Source organism: Ambystoma mexicanum, chromosome 12 (assembly GCF_040938575.1).
Source record: "Ambystoma mexicanum isolate Mex_15411 chromosome 12, UKY_AmexF1_1, whole genome shotgun sequence".
In the NCBI taxonomy this organism is placed as follows: Eukaryota; Metazoa; Chordata; class Amphibia; order Caudata; family Ambystomatidae; genus Ambystoma; species Ambystoma mexicanum.
Window position 1 is genome coordinate 496779852 of NC_090936.1, and position 21578 is coordinate 496801429.

At 44.4% G+C, this 21578-nt stretch overlaps 1 protein-coding gene across 2 annotated transcripts in view; it reads left to right on the forward strand.

The window, feature by feature from the left end:
• The window catches only part of WDR91 (WD repeat domain 91), an 832764-nt gene that overhangs the window by 592296 nt on the left and 218890 nt on the right, over nt 1-21578 (forward strand). For both annotated transcript variants that reach the window (XM_069628780.1, XM_069628779.1), the window contains one exon: nt 14756-14924. In XM_069628780.1, coding sequence (XP_069484881.1) covers nt 14756-14924 — 169 coding nt within the window. The remainder of the gene's footprint in view (nt 1-14755; nt 14925-21578) is intronic.

A 21578-nucleotide genomic window follows, 5' to 3' on the forward strand; every position in this document is an offset into this window, starting at 1 on the left:
GCTTTTAAAGCTACCAACCCCAAGGGACTCTATCATCGAATATGATAAACGGTCAGCTATTTTTGAATGAGGGTGGAAATTGTATCTCTTGGCATCCGCGTAACATTGATAAAGCTAACAATGTTGTAGTTAAACTGCTCCCAGACTTTATACAAACCCTATATGATGGAGTGAACATCTCTGCAAACTTGTTGCCCGCCTTTACTAATATTATGGCAACAATTGCGTCTGAAGTAACTGAAAAGCGTAGACCTATTGGAAGGAGTGAGCTATTAAATAAGCCATTTAAGTGTCGGGTTGGTTTTGATGCCGCGATTAGCAAGGCAAAACTAAAAATGAGATACGAGATCAAACTCATATTGACTGAGACTACACCCAATTATAGATCTGAGGGTGTTTCCTCCCAAATTAAAACCGTAAAAAAGAACTATAAAAAATGGCTAACCGCCCACAGGGTGATAAACAGTGCGAATTTATGGCAGCAGATTGCCGAAAAAGCCACCTCTACTGACTCTGTTGGCATATGGCAACTGCTTCGTCAGGCCAAACCGCGCCCATTAACTGCATCTCTGAATTACAATGGCAATCCCACATTGGTCAAACCTTAGGTTGTGCTGTCTCCACCGTTTCCAACCATCCCATTCCCACTGCCCCCTGGGCTTGTAAGGCAACAATATTAGACATCATGGTGATTATCTCAAATTTGAAGAACTCTAGAGCCGCAGGGCCTGATGGCGTGTGCAATGTATTAATTAAACAACGGCCAGAATTATGGGCCGCCGCTCTGCACAAACTATTCACCTACATTGGAATAATGGGAGTAATACCACCATCATGGCAAACTAGCCATATATTAACCGTCCACAAAAAAGGAGCATGGGATTGTGCAGGTAATTTTAGGATGCTTGCAATGCTCGATACATCATCGAAAATATTCGCTAAAGTCCTATTACAGGAATTAAATGCGTGGATCTCTGAGAAACAAATACTACCCCCTAACCAAATCGGATTTTGTACTAATTCGAGTACAACGCATGGGCTTTTGTTATTATCCACCGCTATCGAACACTCTTGGACTAGGCGTAATTTAGATGTGTATTGTGTGCCTACATCGATTTCTCTGCAGCGTTTGACACCGTGCAGAGAAATAGGTTATGGCAAAAGTTGACTGATTGGGGCATTCCCCCCGGCCTTTTAAGAATGCTGATGTTGCTGCACTCGGACACCACTGTACGCATTCGTCTGAACACGGCTGGTAGATTGTCGGCGCCGATGAAGACATCCAGTGGTGTCAAACAGAGGTGTATGGTTGCCGCGATCTTATTTAATTTGTATTTGCAGATATGGTTGAAGTGTTTATCATTGCCGCTGCAAATCCTGTAAACATTTTTGAGGTGATTTTAGGGTGGTTAGCCTACACTGACGCCCTTATTTTGCTTGACTACACACCGACGGGTCTCCAGTTAATGCTGGATGCTCTAAGTAGTCACTGTACCCTCAATGGCCTATTGATTAATATCGATAAAAGCAAGGTGATGGTATTCACAAAAAAACAGTGCCTAAAAAAAATACACGTGGTCTATGAATGGTAAACCCCTAGAACAAGTGAAATCTTATAAATATCTGGGGATTATCATAGATGATCATATGACATGGTCCGCCCAATGGACCGCCCTACAAGGTTGATGTCAAACAGCCACTAATGCTCTAAGCATATTTATTGGTAAGAACAGTGGCTATTCGGTCTCTGCGATATTGACCATATATACCGCTAAGATAAGATCAATAGTATTGTATGCAATTATCCTATGGGGACATAAATACATCAAATTGGTTGTGCAACTTGAAGCTTCTTTGCTTCGAAAATTGTTCCGCCTACCTCCATGCGTAAGTGTGGAATACCTATATCTCGAATTTAACCTGACAGGTATCTCTTACGTGTTTATTAACCATTGCGTACTAAATTTTGAGAAGTTGTTGCGCCTAAGGACTGAAACCATCTGCCCTTGGTTAATGGTACAAAGTTTGAAGTAATGGGTGAACTAAAAAAACTTCATAATAAGTGGGCCTGCCAATTGTCTCTAGATGCTTTAATGAGTATTCACTCTGTGAAGGCAATTTTAAAAAATGCTCTAAAAGAGGTCAGCCACGAACAGCAGATAACTGACCTCTCAACAAAAATCAATAGCGGGGTCTATTGTAATGAACTTGTATTACGTAGCCAAACCCCCAGATACATCATTGCCTATCCCAGCCCACGAATAGTGAGGCAATATCTTTTATTGAAGTTTAATATCTCTGAGGCACTCGAAATTAAAGGCGCATATATGCGCATCCCACGAGATCGTCGTTATTGTCGCTTGTGTGGCACGAATGTAATTGAGACGCTTCATCATCTTTTAATTGTATGTGAAAGCCTATATGCACTCCGGTATAGACATATGAAATCATACAACAATAATTTTAACCCTGATGAAATTGAGAGTCTCTGGCTACTATTTGAGTGGCAACGACATAAATTTAATGTATTTTATGGTGTTATTTTATATCAAAATTGTACAGATTTTACACTGTATTGAATGACTATGTGAGATTATTGCAATACATGCCTTTGAATCACCTTAGTTTTAATGAATTGTATAACTTGGCAATGCAATTCCCATGGAAATGAATTAATAGGTCATTATTGTTTGCTTTTAAATATAAAATTGTAAATGGTCGTTTCTAGACATAATACTGTAAATGTCAATGAAATGATATATAAAACATTTGTTTTGTTATATGTATATCAATAAACTGAAACTGAAACTTAAAGCATTTGCTTGCAGTGGGAGGCACGTTAGCCCAGCATCTGTAGGAATGGTGAAGCATTACAACAGATGCTTGGGCTCTACAAACTGTCACCTATGGCTACTGCCTCCCCTTTCTGAAGAAACCACCAAACTGTCACCCAAGAGGCCAGTCCTTGAAAGTACCATATCTGTTCCTCCTACAGGAAGTTCAGACACTGTTAGAGAAGGGTACAATCAAACAGGTCCCTGTAGCAGAAAGAAATCAAGGCTGATACTCTCCTTGATATATGATATGATATGGCATTTATAACGCGCCTGTACACAAGTGTTTCTAGGCGAGACAAGGCAAGGAGGGAGAAACATAGGGAGGACAACATCGATATTACTAGGCCCTGTGTCATTCAGATCGTGCAAGTGCAGGGAAGTGGAAGGGGAGAAGTGCCAGGGGCTTGGGGCGGGGGGGCCAGAAGTCCAGGTAACTCAAAAGTGCAACCAATGTGTGGCTTAATGCAGGTAACTCAAGAAGTGCAGCCAACTGGTGGCTCAAGTGCAGAGCGAAGGGACTGTAGGGTTGCAGATACAGACCACAAGTTCTGGGTAGCCGGGAGGCAGTGTGAAGTGCAGCTGGACATGAAGGAGCCTGGGCTCAAGTTCAGAGGTTAGCCAGGTGACCAGTGCGTACAGCAGTCAGGACATCAGCAGGGATAGAGGAAGCGAGAAACAGGAAGCAAAGAGGAAGGTCTTGAGTTGCTTGCGGAACTGGAGTTGGTTCTGCTGAGGTTTGAGAGAGCCAGGGAGGCTGTTCCAGAGGGAGGCCCCAGCAGAAGATGGAGATCTGCCCCCAACTCTCTGCTTGGTAAAGCGACTGACCCTCAGAGAGTTGTAGGTAGATGTGCGGAGAGCTCGAGAAGAGAGATCTTTGGGAAGAGAGAGTTGGAGGTAGTGAGGTCCCAGTCCCCAGAAAGCCTTGTGGACGATGCAGAGGGCCTTGAACTTGATCCTTGCCGCCACTGGAAGCCAATTAAGAGATTTCAGGGCTGGAGAGATACGATCCCTAGGCTTGAGGCCAAGGACAAGTCTTGCAGTCCTGTTATGGATACGTTGTATAGGTCTGAGAGTAGAGAAGGAAGATTTTGAAAGAGGCTGGTGCAGTAATCCAGCCTAAAGAAGACCAGAGCTCTGGAGACAGTGAGCTTCTGGGGGCAAGTGAGGAAAGGAAAAATACCTCTGAGGAGGTGCAGCTGATAGTTTGACTTCTTAGAGACATCAGAGATGTGAGGAGAGAAGGAGAGGGCGGAGTCGAAGATGACCCCAAGGTTCTTGGCCTCACAGGTAGGAGGAGGAAGAGGGCCCAGAGTGGGTGGCCAGAGAGAGAGAGGAAAGGAGAGAGCTGGTGTTCCTATTAGGAGGATCTCAGTCTTACTGGCATTAAGGCAGAGATCATTGGTAGCACACCATTCCTGAATTGCGGTCAGACAATCTGGAATGATAGAAGAAGAGGCGGCTGAGGGGAGCCTGAAGGAGAGCTGGCTGTCATCTGCATAACACTGAAAGTTGAAGCAGAAGGAAATGATGCAGTGGGCAAGAGGTGCCAGGTATTGGTTGAATAGCCAGGGAGAGAGGTTAGACCCCTGGGGAACATCACAAATAGAGAGAGAGAGAGATAGAGGAGAGGAAAGACACAAGTTGGACCCGAGAGGGTGGTCAGTCAGTGAGAAAGGTGGTCAGCCAGGCCAGGGACTGATCAGTGATACCCAGGTTATCACAGAGACGATTGAGCAGGATGGCATGGTTGACCGTATCAAAGGCAGAAGAAAGATTGAGAAAATTGAGGTCAGAAGGAAGGTTAGAATCAAGGTTGGAGAGCAGGTCTTCACGGGTGTTCAGGAGAGCAGTGTCCGTGCTTTTGGCAGCTCTGAAGCCAGACTGGTGGTCGTGGAGACAACCAACAGATTTGGTGTGAAGATTAAGCAGGAAAATGGCCAGCTTTTCCAAGAGTTTGCCCAGGAAAGGAGTGATGGAGATCGGGCGATAGTTAGCCAGAGAGGAAGGATCAGCATAGGGCTTCTTTAGCAAGGGATGCACAAGGAGTGCACAAGGAGTGCTTAAGGGGCAGGCGAAGGTTCCAGTGGCAAAGGAGTGATCCTTATTTTCTGATCCTGAAAAAGGACAGAGGGTTGCAACCCATCTTGGACTTGAGAGGCTTGAACAAGTTTCTCAGGAAGGACATGTTGAAGATGGTCTCTCTTTCGCAGATCCTCCAGGCCATTCAGCTCCAGGATTCAATGGTATGATATGATATGGCATTTATAACGCGCCTGTACACAAGTGTTTCAAGGTGCGACGAGGCAAGGGAGGGGGAACAGAGGGAAGACAGACAACAATCTTACTAGGCCAGGTGTCATTCAGATCACGCAAGTGCAAGGGAAGGGGGCAAGGGGGAAAGTGCAGGGGTGGGAGGGGACAGTGCAGTACATGGGATAATAGAATAAATAACAATAGGTAACAATAGTGAAGTACGGCCAGCAGGTGGCAAGTGCAAGGGTAAAGGGTAAGTGCAGGCATCGGGTGACAAGTGCTGGTGGTGGTGTCATTGGATCTTCAGAATGCTTATTTTCATGTGCCAATCCATCTCAAGCACAGAAAATACCTGAGATTCGCTGTTGGCAGTTCTAACTATTGGTTTCGAGTGCTACCATTTGGAATGACCTCCGCCCAAGGGTATTCACCAAGGTGATGGGGGTGATAGCAGCGAATCTATGGAGGGGGGGTTCACATCTACCCCTAACTGGATGATAGGCTGATCAGAGCCCATTCACCCGAGCAGGTTCTGGAGCATCTGGACAGCATCTGTCGCTTTCCACAGCTTGGGCTTCTCCCTCAACTTCAAGAAGTCCCACATGACACCTTCCCAAAATCTGCAATTCATTCACACAGTCCTGGACTCTTCCTTGGGGAAAGCCTCCCCACCCGACGTAAGGGCTATCCACATATCGCAGATGGTGAACACATTTCTGAGGTTGCTCGGTCTCGTGACATCCTGCATTTTTCTGCTGACAGAGGCACGCATGAGATTGAGGTCCCTTCAGTGGGATCTCAGTACTCAGTGGTCACAGTTCTCCAGCAGGATGACGGATCTGGTACGGATCCCGAGCAGAGTTGCGCAGAATCTCCTGTGGTGGGCCGTCAAGGAGAATGCGTTAAAGGGGGATCCCTTTTGGCAGCCAGGGCCGGAGATTACAATTGCTACAGACGCCTCCCTCTAGGTTGGAAGAGGGTCATACCAACGGTTTGACGATCAGCAGATGCTGGTCTCTGTCGTAGTCCAAACTGAATATCAACCTATTAGAGCTGAGGGCAATCAGACTAGCGCTGATGGTCTTTCTGCCCTCTGTACGGGGAAAGAGTGTCCTGATAATGACAGACAACAAAGTGGCCATGCATTACCTCAGCAAGAGAGGGGGTGTAGCGTCACTACCACTGGGCCGAGAGGCGATGCAGCTCTGGTTTTGGGCACTGCGAGAAGGAATCTCTCTCTCGGCAGTTCATCTGGCTGGAGAGGAAATCACGGCGGCGGACGCTCTGAAGAGGCAGGGTACGGTCTCCCACGAGTGGGAGCTAGCTCAGGAAGTCCTTCAAGAGATCTTTGCCCTTTGGGCAACCCCTCAAGTAGATCTGTTCATGCCTAGCGTCAACTGGCAGTGCAACCTATTCTGCTCAAGGGATTTTCCCAGGGAGGATCTCTAGGGGATCCGTTCATAGTTGACTGGGAATTTCCACTTCTTTGTGTTTCCGCCAGTCCCTGTCATTCCTCATGTTTCAGGAGGCTGAGGAGGTTTTGCAAATCCATTATCCTAATTGCCCCGGACTGAGCCAGGAGGACGTGGTACCCGGAATCTCTGGAAATGTTCATCTGGCCTCCAATTCATCTTCCATAAAGGGAGGATCTCCTCTCGCAAGAGGGAGGTCGCATTCTTCATCCAGAGATCAGGACCCTCAACCTCCACGCATGGTTTCTGAGAGGTTGAGGTACAAAGATCGGGACCTTCCGGAATACGTCATGGAGGTGTTGCTTTCGGCCAGAAGGCCAACAACTAAATCTATAGAACGCTGCCGTTGGAGCAGGTTCTGCAGCTGGTGAAGAGATAAAGGAATTAACCAATTTTCTTGTGACCTCCGTTTTTCTCTTTTCTACTACATCCAACCCATCAGGGGCTACAGGTTGCTACGGCCTAGGGATATCTGGCTGCGCGGAAGGACACAACCCAGTAGAAGAACAAATTACTTACCCCTGATAATGTTCTTTCGACTGAATGTTCCGCCCACGTAATCCTCATCACCCATCCCAGGCATCCCCTCTGCCAAGGAGTTTCCCTGATTTACACCTTCCTCTACGTTAACGCTCAAGTATTTCTCTTCTTCGAGACTGCTGTGCTGGTGAGAGAAAAAACACAAACTGAGGCAACTCGCGCGGTGCGTGCCTTTATATACCACTGTCGACGTCGTACTCAAGGAGGATGCAGGCCCTCAAAGGACAGAAGGTTGACACACAGCACCCTCTGCTGAAAAAAGTTTCCAAGCAGAATATCAGAGTATATCAAAGATGAGGACTGTGGAAGGAACATCCAGTCAAAAACACATTACCTGGGGTAAGTAATTTGTTCTTCCCTCTCCCCAAGTGGCCAGGGGACGTAGCCGTTTCCTGACCCTGGGGGCGGCTATATGAGGGAGGACCACCTGGGGGAAATGACCCTTGGGCAGTCAGGTGACATCATTGGAGAGAGTCACATGCCCTGCAGACCCTTTTAGGGAAGTCCCCTCCATTTCCCGTTCCGTAATGGCATATTGTGACATTCTCCCTCAACACTGCATCAAACCTACGTTCAACACTCCCCAACATGACACAAATAATGATATACCAGTCATTGAGACGAGGAAGAGGCAATGAGCAGTAATCATCACTCCCAAAAGGATCTGATAGCAATTCCCTCAACATCATATAAGGGATGACGTAATCACCACTGGGACGAGGAAGAGAGATCGAGCAATGCGGATCACGAAGACCGGCAAGCCCACAGACCGGTCTGGTCTTTGGAAACTCTCCAATCAGCCCGGGAACTTTAAAACTGCTGCTGCTGCAGCAGCTAAGAATGAAACAGAGTCAGGAGAGCTGCAGGGGCTGGAGCATACAGCATCCTGCACGGAATGCAACCGGCATAGCGGGAGAGGGAACGCTGTGGGAGACGGTGTCGGAGTGCAGCCAAACAGCAGGGAAGGAAGCAGGAAGGTAGACGGCTCATCGCCTGTGAATGAGAGGCAGCGGTAACCGTTTAACGAGTCAGCGTAGGCACAGTGATTGACAGGGCGAATGCCGAGCCAGCAGCCAGAAGGGAAAGCGAGCAGAAAGGTCCGGGAAACACTAACGGCACACGGAAAGCACAGGGAAGTCCACATGGTTGCCAGGTTGCCTGAAAGTGCGTGCTGCTCAAGAGAGCGATCCGAAAGTAATGAGAAGGTTGATATGCCTGCAAGCTGTAACACAGAGGGGTCGCTGAGCCCACACTATAAAGGAAGAGAAACACAAATAATTGAAAATTAACTGAGAAGCAGGGCTAAAGCCTGTTGTCTGAGAGAGAGAACCATTGTTGAGGTGAATACAGTAGAAACAGGAACAATGCGCCAGCACTGGGCCAAAGTAAAGATACTTATAAATAAATGCATGAAAGCCCTTGTAGAGGGAAATGCACCAGGTGAAGGTAATGCTTACAAGTAAATGCATGATATATTTTATTCATATTGCGCTCGTACACAAGTTTTTCAGAGCGCGACCAAGCAAAGTGAGGGGAACAAGGGAGAACAAAAACAACGATCTCACTAGGTCCAGTGACATTAAGAACGTGCAAGTGCATGGAAAAGGGGGAAAGTACGTGGAAGGGGGAGAAGTGGAAAATGCGGAACAGAGGAGAGAAAAGAATAGATAATAAGTGAAATAAATAAATAAATAAATACAGGCAATGAAAAGGTGATAGTGCAGCCAGCAAGTGCATGAATTAGTCAGATAGGGTATATCTGATAAGTGCAGAAGAAAAGTGGGGGGCTGTATGGGTACAGATACAGATCCCACTGCAAGGGGTGGCCCGGAGGCAGTGCAGGAGGGTGGCCAGGTGCACAGTGCCAAGAGAGAAAACAGATCAGCTGGGTAGAAGAGGGGCAAAGGCAGAAGCAAAGAGGAAGGTCTTGAGGTGCTTTCGGAACCAGAGATGATTCTCCTCAAGTTTCAAGGTGGCCGGCAGGCTGTTCCAAAGGCAGGCCCTAGCCGAAGACAGAGATCTGCCCCTAACTAGTTTCTTTGAAAAACAACTGACCCTAAGGGCGTTAGGAGTAGAGGAGCGAAGGGCTCGAGAGGGGAGGTATTTACGGAGGGATAGTTGAAGGTATTTTGGCCCCAGTCCCCAGAAAGCCTTGTGGACAATGCAGAGGGTTTTAAATGTAATCCTTGCATCCACTGGGAGCCAATGAAGGGATTTCAGAGCTGGAGAGATACGATCCCAGGGCTTGAGGCCAAGGAAAAGTCTTGTAGTCCTGTTCTGGATTAGTTGTAAAGGGCGGAGAGTGGAGGAAAGTAGATTTAGAAAAAGGCTGTTACAGTAGTCCAGCGTAGAGGGAACCAGAGCTTGAGAAACAGTGAGCTCCTGAGGGAAGGAGAGGAAAGGCAGAGTACCTCTATGGAGGTGCAGTAAGAAATTTGACTTGTTGGAGACGTCTGAGATATGTGCGGAGAAGGAAAGTGTGGAGTCAAAGATGACCCCGAGATTCCTGGCATGAAAGTCCTGGCAGGAGAGTGTACACCAGGTGAAAATAAAAATGTACAAATAATTGTATAAAAGGCCTGGCAGGAAGACATACCAGGTGAAGAGAAGTGTTTTGTAGATTGCTTGGAGCCCTGGCAGGCGAGTGTACAAGGCCCAAGCAAGTGTCTGTATAACTGGTGAGAAACTCATGGAGGATACCTACCCTTGGGATTGTGAAGAGTGCATACCCTTGAAGTCTATATTGATGGTAAAAGGAATCCCTAGGAAGAGTCATGCCCTTAGGATTCTGAGTTGTATGTTAAAGGAAAAGAGAAATCCAGGGAATGGAATTGTCCCTGAGAACTTTGAGCATTGTCTGCTTGGAACCTTTTTGTTGGAGTTGAATCTTTTGGTTGGAGTTGAACATTTGAACATGTTTCAAGAGTCAAAAGTCAATAACCTTTACACCTTAGAATCAGTTTTAGAATGTCAGGGCCAGAATAGGATTACAGACACAAGATATATTTCGTTGGACATCTTGACAAAGGACATTCGTTTTTTTGGTTGAGGTAGGAAAAACCTCCTAGAATAGGGAAAGTGAGGAATTTGTGAACCCTTTTTTTGTTTCAATAGATGTTTATGCCCAAAACCATGAGTCCTCTGTGTCCGCGTCTCATCACTGGCTCCTCAAAGTGACTAGATGTACTTTCATACCCCCGTCCCTCCCTTCCCTTGTAATGGGATTCATGGAAAAGCTTCCAAACAATATTAAAGCTAAAAGGGGTGGTATGAGGCAAATTGCACACCTCTCATGAACTTAACCACGTATAAAACCCTCTCTTTTGTGCAAACTCTTGTGGAAGCAGAAATCGAGCCACTCCACTCTGGACTGCAAAGAACACCAACCTCTAGTCAAACAACTTCAGAGAAAAAGGAAATTAAATCCAAAAGGGTGACCTGAGTTTTTAACACCACCCCTGCCTAAACAATGAGATCAGGGATCAGAAAATGTGAATGATGGCCATGGTTTGGAGACTGAGACAGGCAAAGCAATGACACCAAAAAGATCTAGGGACTCTCCACCAATGGGATATAAACTAGAGGTATGAGAATAGAAAGTGGTTCATCAGAGGGAGAGAAGCAGTGGAGATCTAGAAGAGATGACGCATATGCAGGAACTGCAATAGTCTGGAGGTGAAGGGGGCTATAGGGTGCAGTGAGGCCTAGAGAGAGCTGTGAGGCATCTGACAATGCACAGAGAGAAAGAACTGCACTGCAGAACCCAGGCTTTTGGACGGGTTCTGAAGCCTGGAGGATGTGCTTTGAAATTGGCAGAGAGACACCAGGAGAGGGGTTTGTCTAAAGAGTAAGAGACACCAGAGGTCCTGCAACGAAAATCTTGCAAAGTTCTGCGTGCGGTGGAGGATTGTGATGGAGATCTGGAGTATGGAGTGGTGTGTGCTGCAAGAAGGTACGGAGACTGATGTTGGTGGCATCTGGGAAGGCCCAACAATGAACTAGAGGAATAGAGAGGAAAGAGCAGAGGACAGTCCCTGGAGAAACGTGAGGCTACATCCTGGGAAGCATAGTGAAAGTACCAAAACTTATAAAGGCTATTGAGATAAACATAGCACTGAAGGTGCATTCTCAGAAAAGTAGTGAAAGTGGGGCAGGCTGGGTAGGGGGGACACTGATGAGCAGCAACTAAGATGGCTGCTTAATTTATCAGCTCTGCATCCAATGACATCCTGTCCTTGTAAAATCCTGCTTTTCGGCACAGCACTTTGGAGTAAATATATTGCTAGACTGCTGACGGTGGCGGCGATGAGCTGTGCAAAATTTGTGTGCACCTGATCCCTGGCGGTGGAGATATTGGCGGCGGGTGAGGCTGTGAGAGACCCTGTGGCTGCTGGACCCGTTCCCCAGTGAGGGGGAGTAAGGAGCTGGTTGTTGATGCTCCCCGGCCGCTAAACACACTTGAGGGGCCAATCGGGGTGGGATTCACCGCAGGCGCTGGTGCCCTGTCGGGACTGTCCTGCACAAATCTCTGTGACCAAGCAGGGGGGGACCTCGTGCCGAGCTGCTTGGCGAAATGTGGCCTGCTCTGTGCTCCCATCCCCCGCGTGGAGCGCAAAATCGGCTAACTCCTGATGGCCTGGTAGATCCCTGTACGGACTCCTTTTCTCTGCAGTTCTGCTGGGGCCAATATTTTGACGCAGAGTGTGTCCCTAGGATTGATCAAGATGCTGCCACTGCGGTGCATGTTCGAAACTGCTTAGTAGGGGAAAGCTGTCTCCTAGAATTGCCAGTGACATTGCTGCTCCCAGTCAGAGACATCTTTCCTGCAACTTTTGCCTGTGTGCATACAAGCCTCAACCACTAGATACTGCGTCCGCCGTGGGCTGCATGCACACTCTGATGCCACTTAGTGGTCTCCTGCTATGTGGATGCAACTGGGCTTGCTTGTGGTCAGGGCTTTTCCTACCCTACTAATACTGGCCGGTATGACTCGCAGAACAAAAAGGGCCCCATGGACTCCTACACAAGTGCTTAGCAGAGGGAGCCTCCCCCTGTTGAGACCCCCAACACTGTGGACACTGATGGCCCCTCACCTGCTGCCAGAATGGACCCCTAAATGTCAATATTGGAGGCCTGGTTTGCCTTTGTAAATTCCAAGCTCAATGACATTGTGGTCAATATTAACTCACTCTGCATGAAACTTGACAAAGAAAGTGGTTGAATCACAGAGGTGGAGACGCGGAAGAGTGACATTGAGGACACTGGGAGTCCATGTGCAAGACCTAAAAGCTTTTAAAAAGGAGCTCCTTGCGGTGCGCACGCAATGTGAATATCTTGAATCTTGTTCACGCCGTAATAACATATGGATAGTGGGCATTCCCGAGAGGGCAGTTAATGGCTCTATCAATTTGGGAAGGAGATTCGGCGGTCCATTTTCAATAAGACACTGTTTTCGGTGCAGTTCCTGGTTGAGAGAGCGCACTGCTCGTTGTCCCCCGCTATCGAAGCCTTGGGCGCCTCCCCGTATGATTATAGGCCGTCTTTTGTATTACCGTGACCGTGATCTGGTGCTTCGTATTGCTTGTGGAAAAGGTTCACTTCAATATGACTCTGTGAAAGTTCACATTTATCCAGACTTCTCCTCGGGGGTTCGAGCAGCGGGGAAATCATTCGACCATGTGAAGTGCCTTCTATGGGATGGATAGATTCAATATGCTATGATGTTTCCCTCCAGGTTGCGCGTTCAACATGCTGGAAGGGCACGCTTCTTCGATTCCCCGGAGGAGGCTACCTCATACATTGAACGGTCCATTCCTGTTCCAGTGTTCATGGTGGTGCTGATGCTGGGCGTAATGATGGGTCAGCTTGATAGGTGGAGCTGGCATCTGGTGTTAGAAGTGGGTCCTATTGTGACTGACCAGGTCTGAATGGTTGCGGTAATTAGTCTGTCAATTAATGTGAAGAGGGATTTGTTTTATCTTGACCTCCTACATTTCGCCCCAAGGACATTTGGGCTGCGCTTAGATTGTATTTAGCGGACTCTAACTCTGAAACTGCCAGCAATGGGGATGCTGATTATGCTGCTATTTAATTCAGGCTTACTGTGTAAAGCATAAATGTGCTCTGTACTTTCGTTGTAATGTTGTATTGTGATTCACTCGATGTATGACTATCTTAGAAATAAAGGTTAAACAAAAAAGTAAAGTAGTCAAAGTGCTGAATGTCATTGTGAGAAAACCTTGACGGCCCATTCTGGATAAAGGAGTGAAAGTATCCAAAAGACATTGTGTAAGAAGCCTCAAGTTACAATCTGGGAAATGTTTGGGGAAAACTCATTCTAAGATACTGAGAGCCTTGACAGTACATCCTGGAAAGTGAATTTCCCCAAAAAATCACCTAGAGACTTTAAACAAGAAATTCTATTCGGCAAATTTAATCTAAAACATATAAATATATTGCTGCGTCTGTGGCTCACATCCACTACAGGGGCCTGTGTTTCACCTCAGGGTCTCAGGTTTGAATCCCTGCAGGTCCACCCAGCCCTTTATCCTTCTGAGGCCGATAAAATGAGTACCATTAAGTTGGGTTACAATAAACATCTGTTATCTATCAATAGCACTAACCTGGTATGTTATGTTATTCTACACAAGTTGTTGTGTATCTTACCCTGGATGGCCACAAAAACCAATCTGAAGATGGTGTCTCCTTACAGATCCAAGACTGGAAGAACATCCTTGTCATACTGGCACCTCGTTAATTACATGTCCATTTTGAGATTTATTTAATATATATATTCTTGTAACAAACACCTATGATAAATGGTTGCCATAGTTGCAGTTGACATTGAGGTTTTTTTTAAGACCCTGGTGTGTGTGTGTGTGTGTGTCTCTCTCTCTCTCTCTCTCTCGCTCTCTCTCTCTCTCTCTCTCTCTCTCTCTCTCTCTCTCTCTCTCACACACACACACTCACACACTCACACACTCACACTCACACACTCACACACACTCACACTTTCTTCTAGCATTCTCATTGCCTAGTTTTTAAATACATTTTAAATACATATTTACATGATCTGGTTGATTGACTATGTATCTTAAATGTGATCAATATATTAATGCTAAATCTCATAAAATAGAAGACATTCTAAATGTTGTTGTGGCGTATAGCCTACACACACACTCCCGTGATTAACCACACCAGCCCCCTCTGCACTCAAGCTCCAGGTACTATTTTCTAAAATTGTTTCAAACTTTTATTTGTAAATTCACTGGTTCCTCTCAGTTTGTATTTGTTTGCTTTCCAGCGCTACATCTGTATTTTGTATTTTGTATTGATTTACCATAGGCTAGTAAGCTGCATTTGTGGAATTTTGTTAAGGTTGTTTTACCTCTTTCCCACCTGCACCAACCATGCCATCTATCACTGTGCAATGGGACTGATTGTGGCTCACACCTGAAGTTGATCTTTCCAGGACAGGTTAGAATTAATGAGCAGTGTAGCCTATGTTTCCATTACGGCTTGCTGTGCTGCTAGTTTACTCGTATGCCATCTGCTTCTGATTGTTGATGTAATCTCAACTCATAGATGTTCTACGAGTGTTGCATACAATTGATTATTCGCTATTGCTTTAATGTCTTGTGTTTTTTGTGACAGAATACTATCGCTGGCGTGCAGCCCAAGTGGTGCCTCCTTTGTCTGTTCAGCAGCATCTCCAAGTCTGATTACACTTCTGGATGCTTCAGCACCCGATTTTAGGGAGCGAGGTGCAAACCTGGTGCCAGGAAGGCTTCTGCTATGGGACACCAAAACAATGAAACAGCAGGTACATCCCTTTCTCGTTCAGATTCCATGTAGAACCCCTTTTTTCTGTTTGGAACATTTTAGGTGCTGCACATTCCATGAAACAGAATAAAAGCGCAGGCCCAGAAGGTATCCCAGGAATTCTTATTTAGCATATACTAGAAATGTGTCTACTCTCTTATGTACCATCTTTAATGCTATGCTTAATATTGTCCTCATCCCAATTCTTTGAAAAGGACAGTGATCTTCCCTATTTTTAAGCGGCCAAATAATTTCAGTTATAAATATTTTCTTTTTTAATTCTGATCTATTTATATCACTGGTTATTGGTAGGGCACAGTGACTTCCATATGTCAGCATCCACAAACGGGCAAATAGATGCCTGGCTATTAGTTGGAATGGTTTGTAGCTATAAAAAAGTGGCAGTGTTGTCACTGTAAGAGTGCATTTATAATGATTATAATGACTTAGCAAAATATTGCCAACATTGGCCTATTTAAGTCACGTCTGTGCTGGTTTTGCCCAATTATTGCCAGCTCTTTCCCCTGCAAGAACACAACTGTAATAGCTGTGTCCCAAACTCCAGTTTTGGCCCCTCTAAGGCCACACCTGTGATGGCTTTGCCCAAATATTGCCAGCATTTGGCACTTTGACGGAACCACCATGCCTGTGCCCCATATATAACCAGCATTTGCCCCTGCAATAACACACCTGTAATGCTTTTGCCCCAAAACATCAGAATTGGATGGCTTTTCCACGAAATGCCAGCATTTGCCCCTTTTAGGACACACCATGCATAAGTGTAAGTGCCTTGAACTTGAATGTCTCCAGAAGACAGTAAAGAGACTGCAAGCCTTTGGAGACATAGTAATATTTCCTTAGGCCAAGTACTGATGTAGCTGTCACCTTACATGTCATCTGAACAGGTTTTAAGAGCTTCTGAAGAATGCAAAGTTAATAACACTCTAGAGTTTACCATGAGCCCAATCACTATCTGCCCGAAAAAGAGAGTACATAAATTCTCATGACACAACAATGCAATCCTTGCACTCTGAGTTGCCCATGTCAAAGAACAATATAGTCCAAATATATTCATTACATTTATTTGGAAACCTATTTGAAGTTGAAGGGCATTTCCATTATCTTCATATTCAATACACATTTGAATGCAACACATTTCATCACATGTATTTGTTCATTGTATCTGCAGGCTACTGTGGTCTCTACATCCGGTTTGAGATTGATCTGTTCAGTTATATATTCATTTGATTGGTCTGCAACTTAGTAGGCATATCCCTTGTATAAATTGGTAACTAAGTTACGGTAGGAGCTTTGAATTTTTGTGGCATGATAGTCGATTTTCTTTCTGTTTCTGAGCTCTCACCATTCACGCTTGGCTGAGGCATATTTGCTACAACGACTTAACAACCCCAGTCAATCACAGGTACCTAACTACTTTTAAAGGTAAAGGAACTAGACATGATGGCTTAAATCCTCCTATATTGCAAAAGAACAGTGAAATGGTTGCAGCACCAAAACTATTCTGTTCATTTGCTTTATAGAAACAGAAAATATTACAAGGACTAGGGATGGCTTTTGTAAGTACACGTACACTGCAACACTTTGAGCTCTGAGTAGGCCGAGCACCAGAGGTCAGTAAGGTAGACCTAGAAGTCCTGTGATGGCTTTTCCCAAAAATGCTAGTTTGTTGTTTTTAAGGAAACATCTTTTATGGTTCTGCACCAATTTTCCAGCATTCGCCATGGCAAGGTCACGCCAGCAATGGCTCTGCCCCAACATGCCAGAATTGTCCCCTCTTAAGACATACCTGTGATGCCTTTACCCCAAAATGCCAACATTTGTAAATGTAAGAAAATGCTATGTGTTTCATTAAGAATAAACATAGTCAACAGACATCCGTTCAACCCTGTGAATGGATGTCTATTTATTATGTCTGTACTTAATGTAATAGTATACAAACCCTGGCTTGCACGTGTTTGTCAGAATTATAAGATATTTACTGGATATGTGAGAATTCTTTAAGTACTCTGTCAAACTACAGCACAAATTAATTTGGTCCCCATCTCAAAATGCACTCAAATTTCCTGAAGACTACTTAAATAATGGCCATATACTTATAAATACCTTTTGAAGGCTGGAGAATGTGTTCAAGATGGGGTTAATAGCTAAGCATAGATATATAAAAAGTCCTCTATTCACCACATTGTAGGAAAGTCTTTTTTAGTATGACTGCTTAATGTAATTGTGCCTACACACTAACGTTGGGAATAGAGGCTGTAAAGGGAAAATTGTTGAGTAGAAGTCTCCCATTTTAATCTTCATGGTGCAGTGATCAAGGTAGTTGGTGATCCACTCCGACAGTACCATCTATTCCCATCTGAGCTTTTAATCTTTGTATTAATGCCTCACTGGTATCAAACAAGAGCTTCTCTATATAGCCGATACAGACTTTAAGACAGCCTTATATTCTGTCCAGAGGGACAAGTAATGGGCCACACTCAAAATATTGGGTGTTCTATTCTACCGGTTTGAAATTCATATCACCTTACATAACCAAAACTCAGCTGCAATAAGATTGGGCACTGAGGCTCCATTAACTACGGTGTTGCCAATAACATAGGGCATCCGGCTGGGGTGCATGTTTGCACTCCTGCTTTTTAATCTCTTTCCCAATTCACTATATGAACCTTATTGGATCTTAATCTTGATGTGCCTATAATGGAATTGGTGCAGATTCCATATTTGGCTTATGCAGATTACTCTGTTCTCATTGCTCGAACTCCATGGGCAGTACGATGATCTATTGATGGTTATTCCAATTATGTGGCTGTTTCGGGCATTTCTGTAAATGCAAAATAATCTGCAGTGATGGTCTTCCATTCTACTAAAAAGATTATTCCACTCCACTTTTACATCAATGGTGATTTAATTCCAACAGAGAAATTGTATTGTTATATATCTGGGTAAGGTTCACCTGTAATCTCTTCACGGTCATACACTTTGATAATCAAGCTTTTTCGGTGGACCGATTAAGCAAGGAAATCTTCTGATCACATCTGCATAAGCCAACCAATATACATGATAAGGTCCAAACTTAGGGTGAACATTTACAGCGCCCCAAAGGGATGCTTCTGATGGAAATTAAAAAGGCATAGGGCCAAAACACAGGCTTGTTTCAATCCTTGATTCATTGTGATCTTAGAAGACTTACCCTGTATTGAGTCTTATATGCACAGACATATGGTCTTCAGAACTAAGGTCCTCACTTGGTTACTCAACAAATAACCAACCATGTATGTATGCATACCTAATGTACAAATGTTTCTTATTATGTTTGCCTATTTTCATTTATGCACTAACTGCCTGCTTGACAACCTTTACTTTTGCCTCATTACTGTTGTACTATTGTTCCCTACTGTTGCCTGTAACCTGATGCTCAAAGCGCACATATACCCCTGGGTCAAGAGCGCTATACAAATAAACAAAAAAACAAACAAACAAATATCTGCACTTAGAAGAATAATCAATTGTAAAAGGCCATTATGTTAGGTTATGTTGATTTATACTGTGCACCACTGACATTTCTATGGTCTCCAGGCGCTGTTATCTATCTCCCATGATATTAACCTTTGCTGGAAGTTGTCCCTATCAGGCCACATTATTTACAGCAGAGAAGTCCAAATAGGAAGCATATAGTTGTGTGCTCCCCTTCCTCACATATTTACTTTGGATTCATGCATTATCTATTATGATATGTATGCTGGTTCCAAAGCCACTTCTGAGGCCATTTTGGAAGAGGGAAAGATTAGCCTACTCTAACAAAACAAAAGAACAGCAAAAACTTTGCTTGACACATTTAGTAGTAGAATCAATGAGATCTTGATCTTCACCCTTGCCTTTTTCTATTGATGGGTACTATCAGAGATTCTACCCAGGTTTTAGTAATATTTCATGTTATTCTTTTTTCTTCAAAATGTTGGCAAAATATTATTGTAATCCTCCTGATTATACTTTAGCACCACATTTCCTAGACCATCTGGCTCGGGTGCTCTAGATTTTTCCAAGGAGGCAATCTTTCTCAGGATGTCTTCATATGCAAAAGATCCTTCCAAATATCTATGTATCATTTTTTCAATAGCATGCTGTCCTGTACATCCATGTTAAAGTATTTGTTTATATAATCCATTCTAGCTCACCAGTAGGATTAACTCAAGGGAGGGATCTTTCTTTGATTAACATATTCTCGCATGTGTCCAAAAATATTTGGGTTACCCTTACAAATAATCTCAGAAAAAATAAACCTCCGTACATTGATACGGAAAATGAGACTAAAAGTATTTTTTTATCTACAACCCACAATACAGTCTCAATTTACAACACACAAATATCTGGAGATGAAACCGAAAAGCCAGTTTGACCCACAGGTCAACAATATGGCCATTCAATTGTTCAGAGGGACAAATGCTGAAGGACCTGAAGAAGGTGAACTTTACTAAAACATCAAGGTATAACATCAGACGACACCAGAGCCAGATGATAAAAGATCTAGCAGATAATCACACAATAACTTTGAAACCAGCCGACAAAGGAGGCGCTATTATCATCATGGACACCACCCTTTATGACAACCAAATTAAGGGACTATTGGAAGATGAAAACACATACATCAAAATTTAACAAGATCTGACCAATCACATTGCACAACTAATAAAAGATACATTGGAAATGCATGTCAAAATGATTGGATAACAGAGAAAACAAAACGTTTCTTAACAAACTACCATCCAATAACACCAGTATTTTAGTGGCTGGAACTGACAGCATTTTTAACCCGCTACCAGTGTATGTGGATAAGGCACTACAACCATTAGGACAAGCAACTCCAACCGACCTAAGGGACACTACTCACTTCTTAAATTCCTTGGAATAACTGGACGATCTACTGTAAAGCAATCTACTAGTCTTTCGATGTGCAAAGTTTATATACGTCAATTCCACATCTAGATGGACTAGAGGCATTGCAATGGTCACTAATCAGCAATAACTGTAAATCCAATAAAATATTGATACTTGAATTAAGCAAAATCATACTAGTGAATAACTACTTCCGCTACAAAACACAGTTTTACCTACAAGCCTCTGGTACCTCAATGGGGTCTTCAATGGCCCTGGTATATGCAAATCTATTTATGTACTACCTAGAGTCAACTCAAGTACACAGACGCATGATGGAAAACGAAAATTATATCCTGGAAAAGGTACATAGATTACATTGTCATCTGGGGAGGAGAACAACCAGAACATTTGTTGGGAATTCTTATTTTTTTAAAACTTTATTTATAGTTTTCAAGACAAAAAGCAAAGAAATACAAACAGAAAACAAATACAAATCAGCACTTGGTTCGCCCAACTGTGGGTCGGTCAACTTGCCCCAGTTCATCCCTCGGTGACTCGCCCAGCCTCCTTCCCCTCCACCCACCCTTGACTGCAAGTGTTCATTGCATTATTTTTCCCATGCCCAATGCAGTTTTCTTGGTTGCTTCTCCCTCTGTACTAGTTCGTTGGTTTCCCTCAGCTTGTTGATTGACTCGGAGTTGCGGGGGACAAAGAGTCTCCCTTGCTGTTTATCAGGTGTCTGACATAGGGACCCCAAATGTACAGAGTGCGTGCATGTAGGGGTAATGTTTTTATGAACTCAGTCTCCATGTCTTGACAGTAGAGTACGTCCTTCTGCCATTTTGTGAATGTGGGAGCAGGGCCTTACCCCCAGGCCATGGCTACTCTCCTGCGTGCCAGCACCAGCAATACATTTGCTGGCTTCCTTACTGAAGGTGTCAATTGTTTTATCATTCCAAGTAGCGCTATTGTGGGAACGGGTTTTAGTTCTCCAATTATTGCCTCCGTCTCTTGGAGGACTTGCGACCAGAAGGTGGTTAGTGCCGCGCAGCTCCAGGCAAGGTGCAGGAAGTCAGCTGCTGGCTTTCCGCATCTCTCACATTTCGCTGCTGACTCTGGTTTGTGTATGCATCTTTTAGCTGGGGTATAATAACTTTGGTGTAAATACTGGAAGTGGATCAGTTTAAACTGGGAGTTCAGTGCGACCTTCTGACTCTGATTAAGTATGTACGCCCATTATTCGTCGGGAATGGAAATCTGTAGCGCTTTTTCCCACCTCTTTTGTACGTGGATTTTCTGTAGCCGTATCGGCTAGGGGAGATCTGTATATTGATCTTACTAATCTGCCCTCCCCCTGCGCCTGGATCATGCCGTGAAGCAACTGCCAAGTTGGAGGCTGGTGTGGGGATGACGGGAAGAGAGCCTGGATAGCGTAGCGCAGTCTAAAATATATAAATACATCTAGTGAGGAGGTGCTCCCTCTTTCTTTAGCTTGTTGTGGTGTCATGAATGTATTTTCAATGAATAGATCGCTGAACGAGTGGACGTGTATTTTATCTGCCCATTGGAGGAAATTATTTTCGTTCGTGAGGGGAATTCCAGGTATGAATCTGGAGGGGAGAGTATCTGGTTATTAGCCCGTACTTGTGAGCAATTTTTTCCCAAATAGCATAAGTAGCCTGTACCACATTCAGCGTGGTGTGTGGCACTGCTTGTTTGCTGATGATGACCGCCCTCAAAAGATTAGGTGATGCAAGGG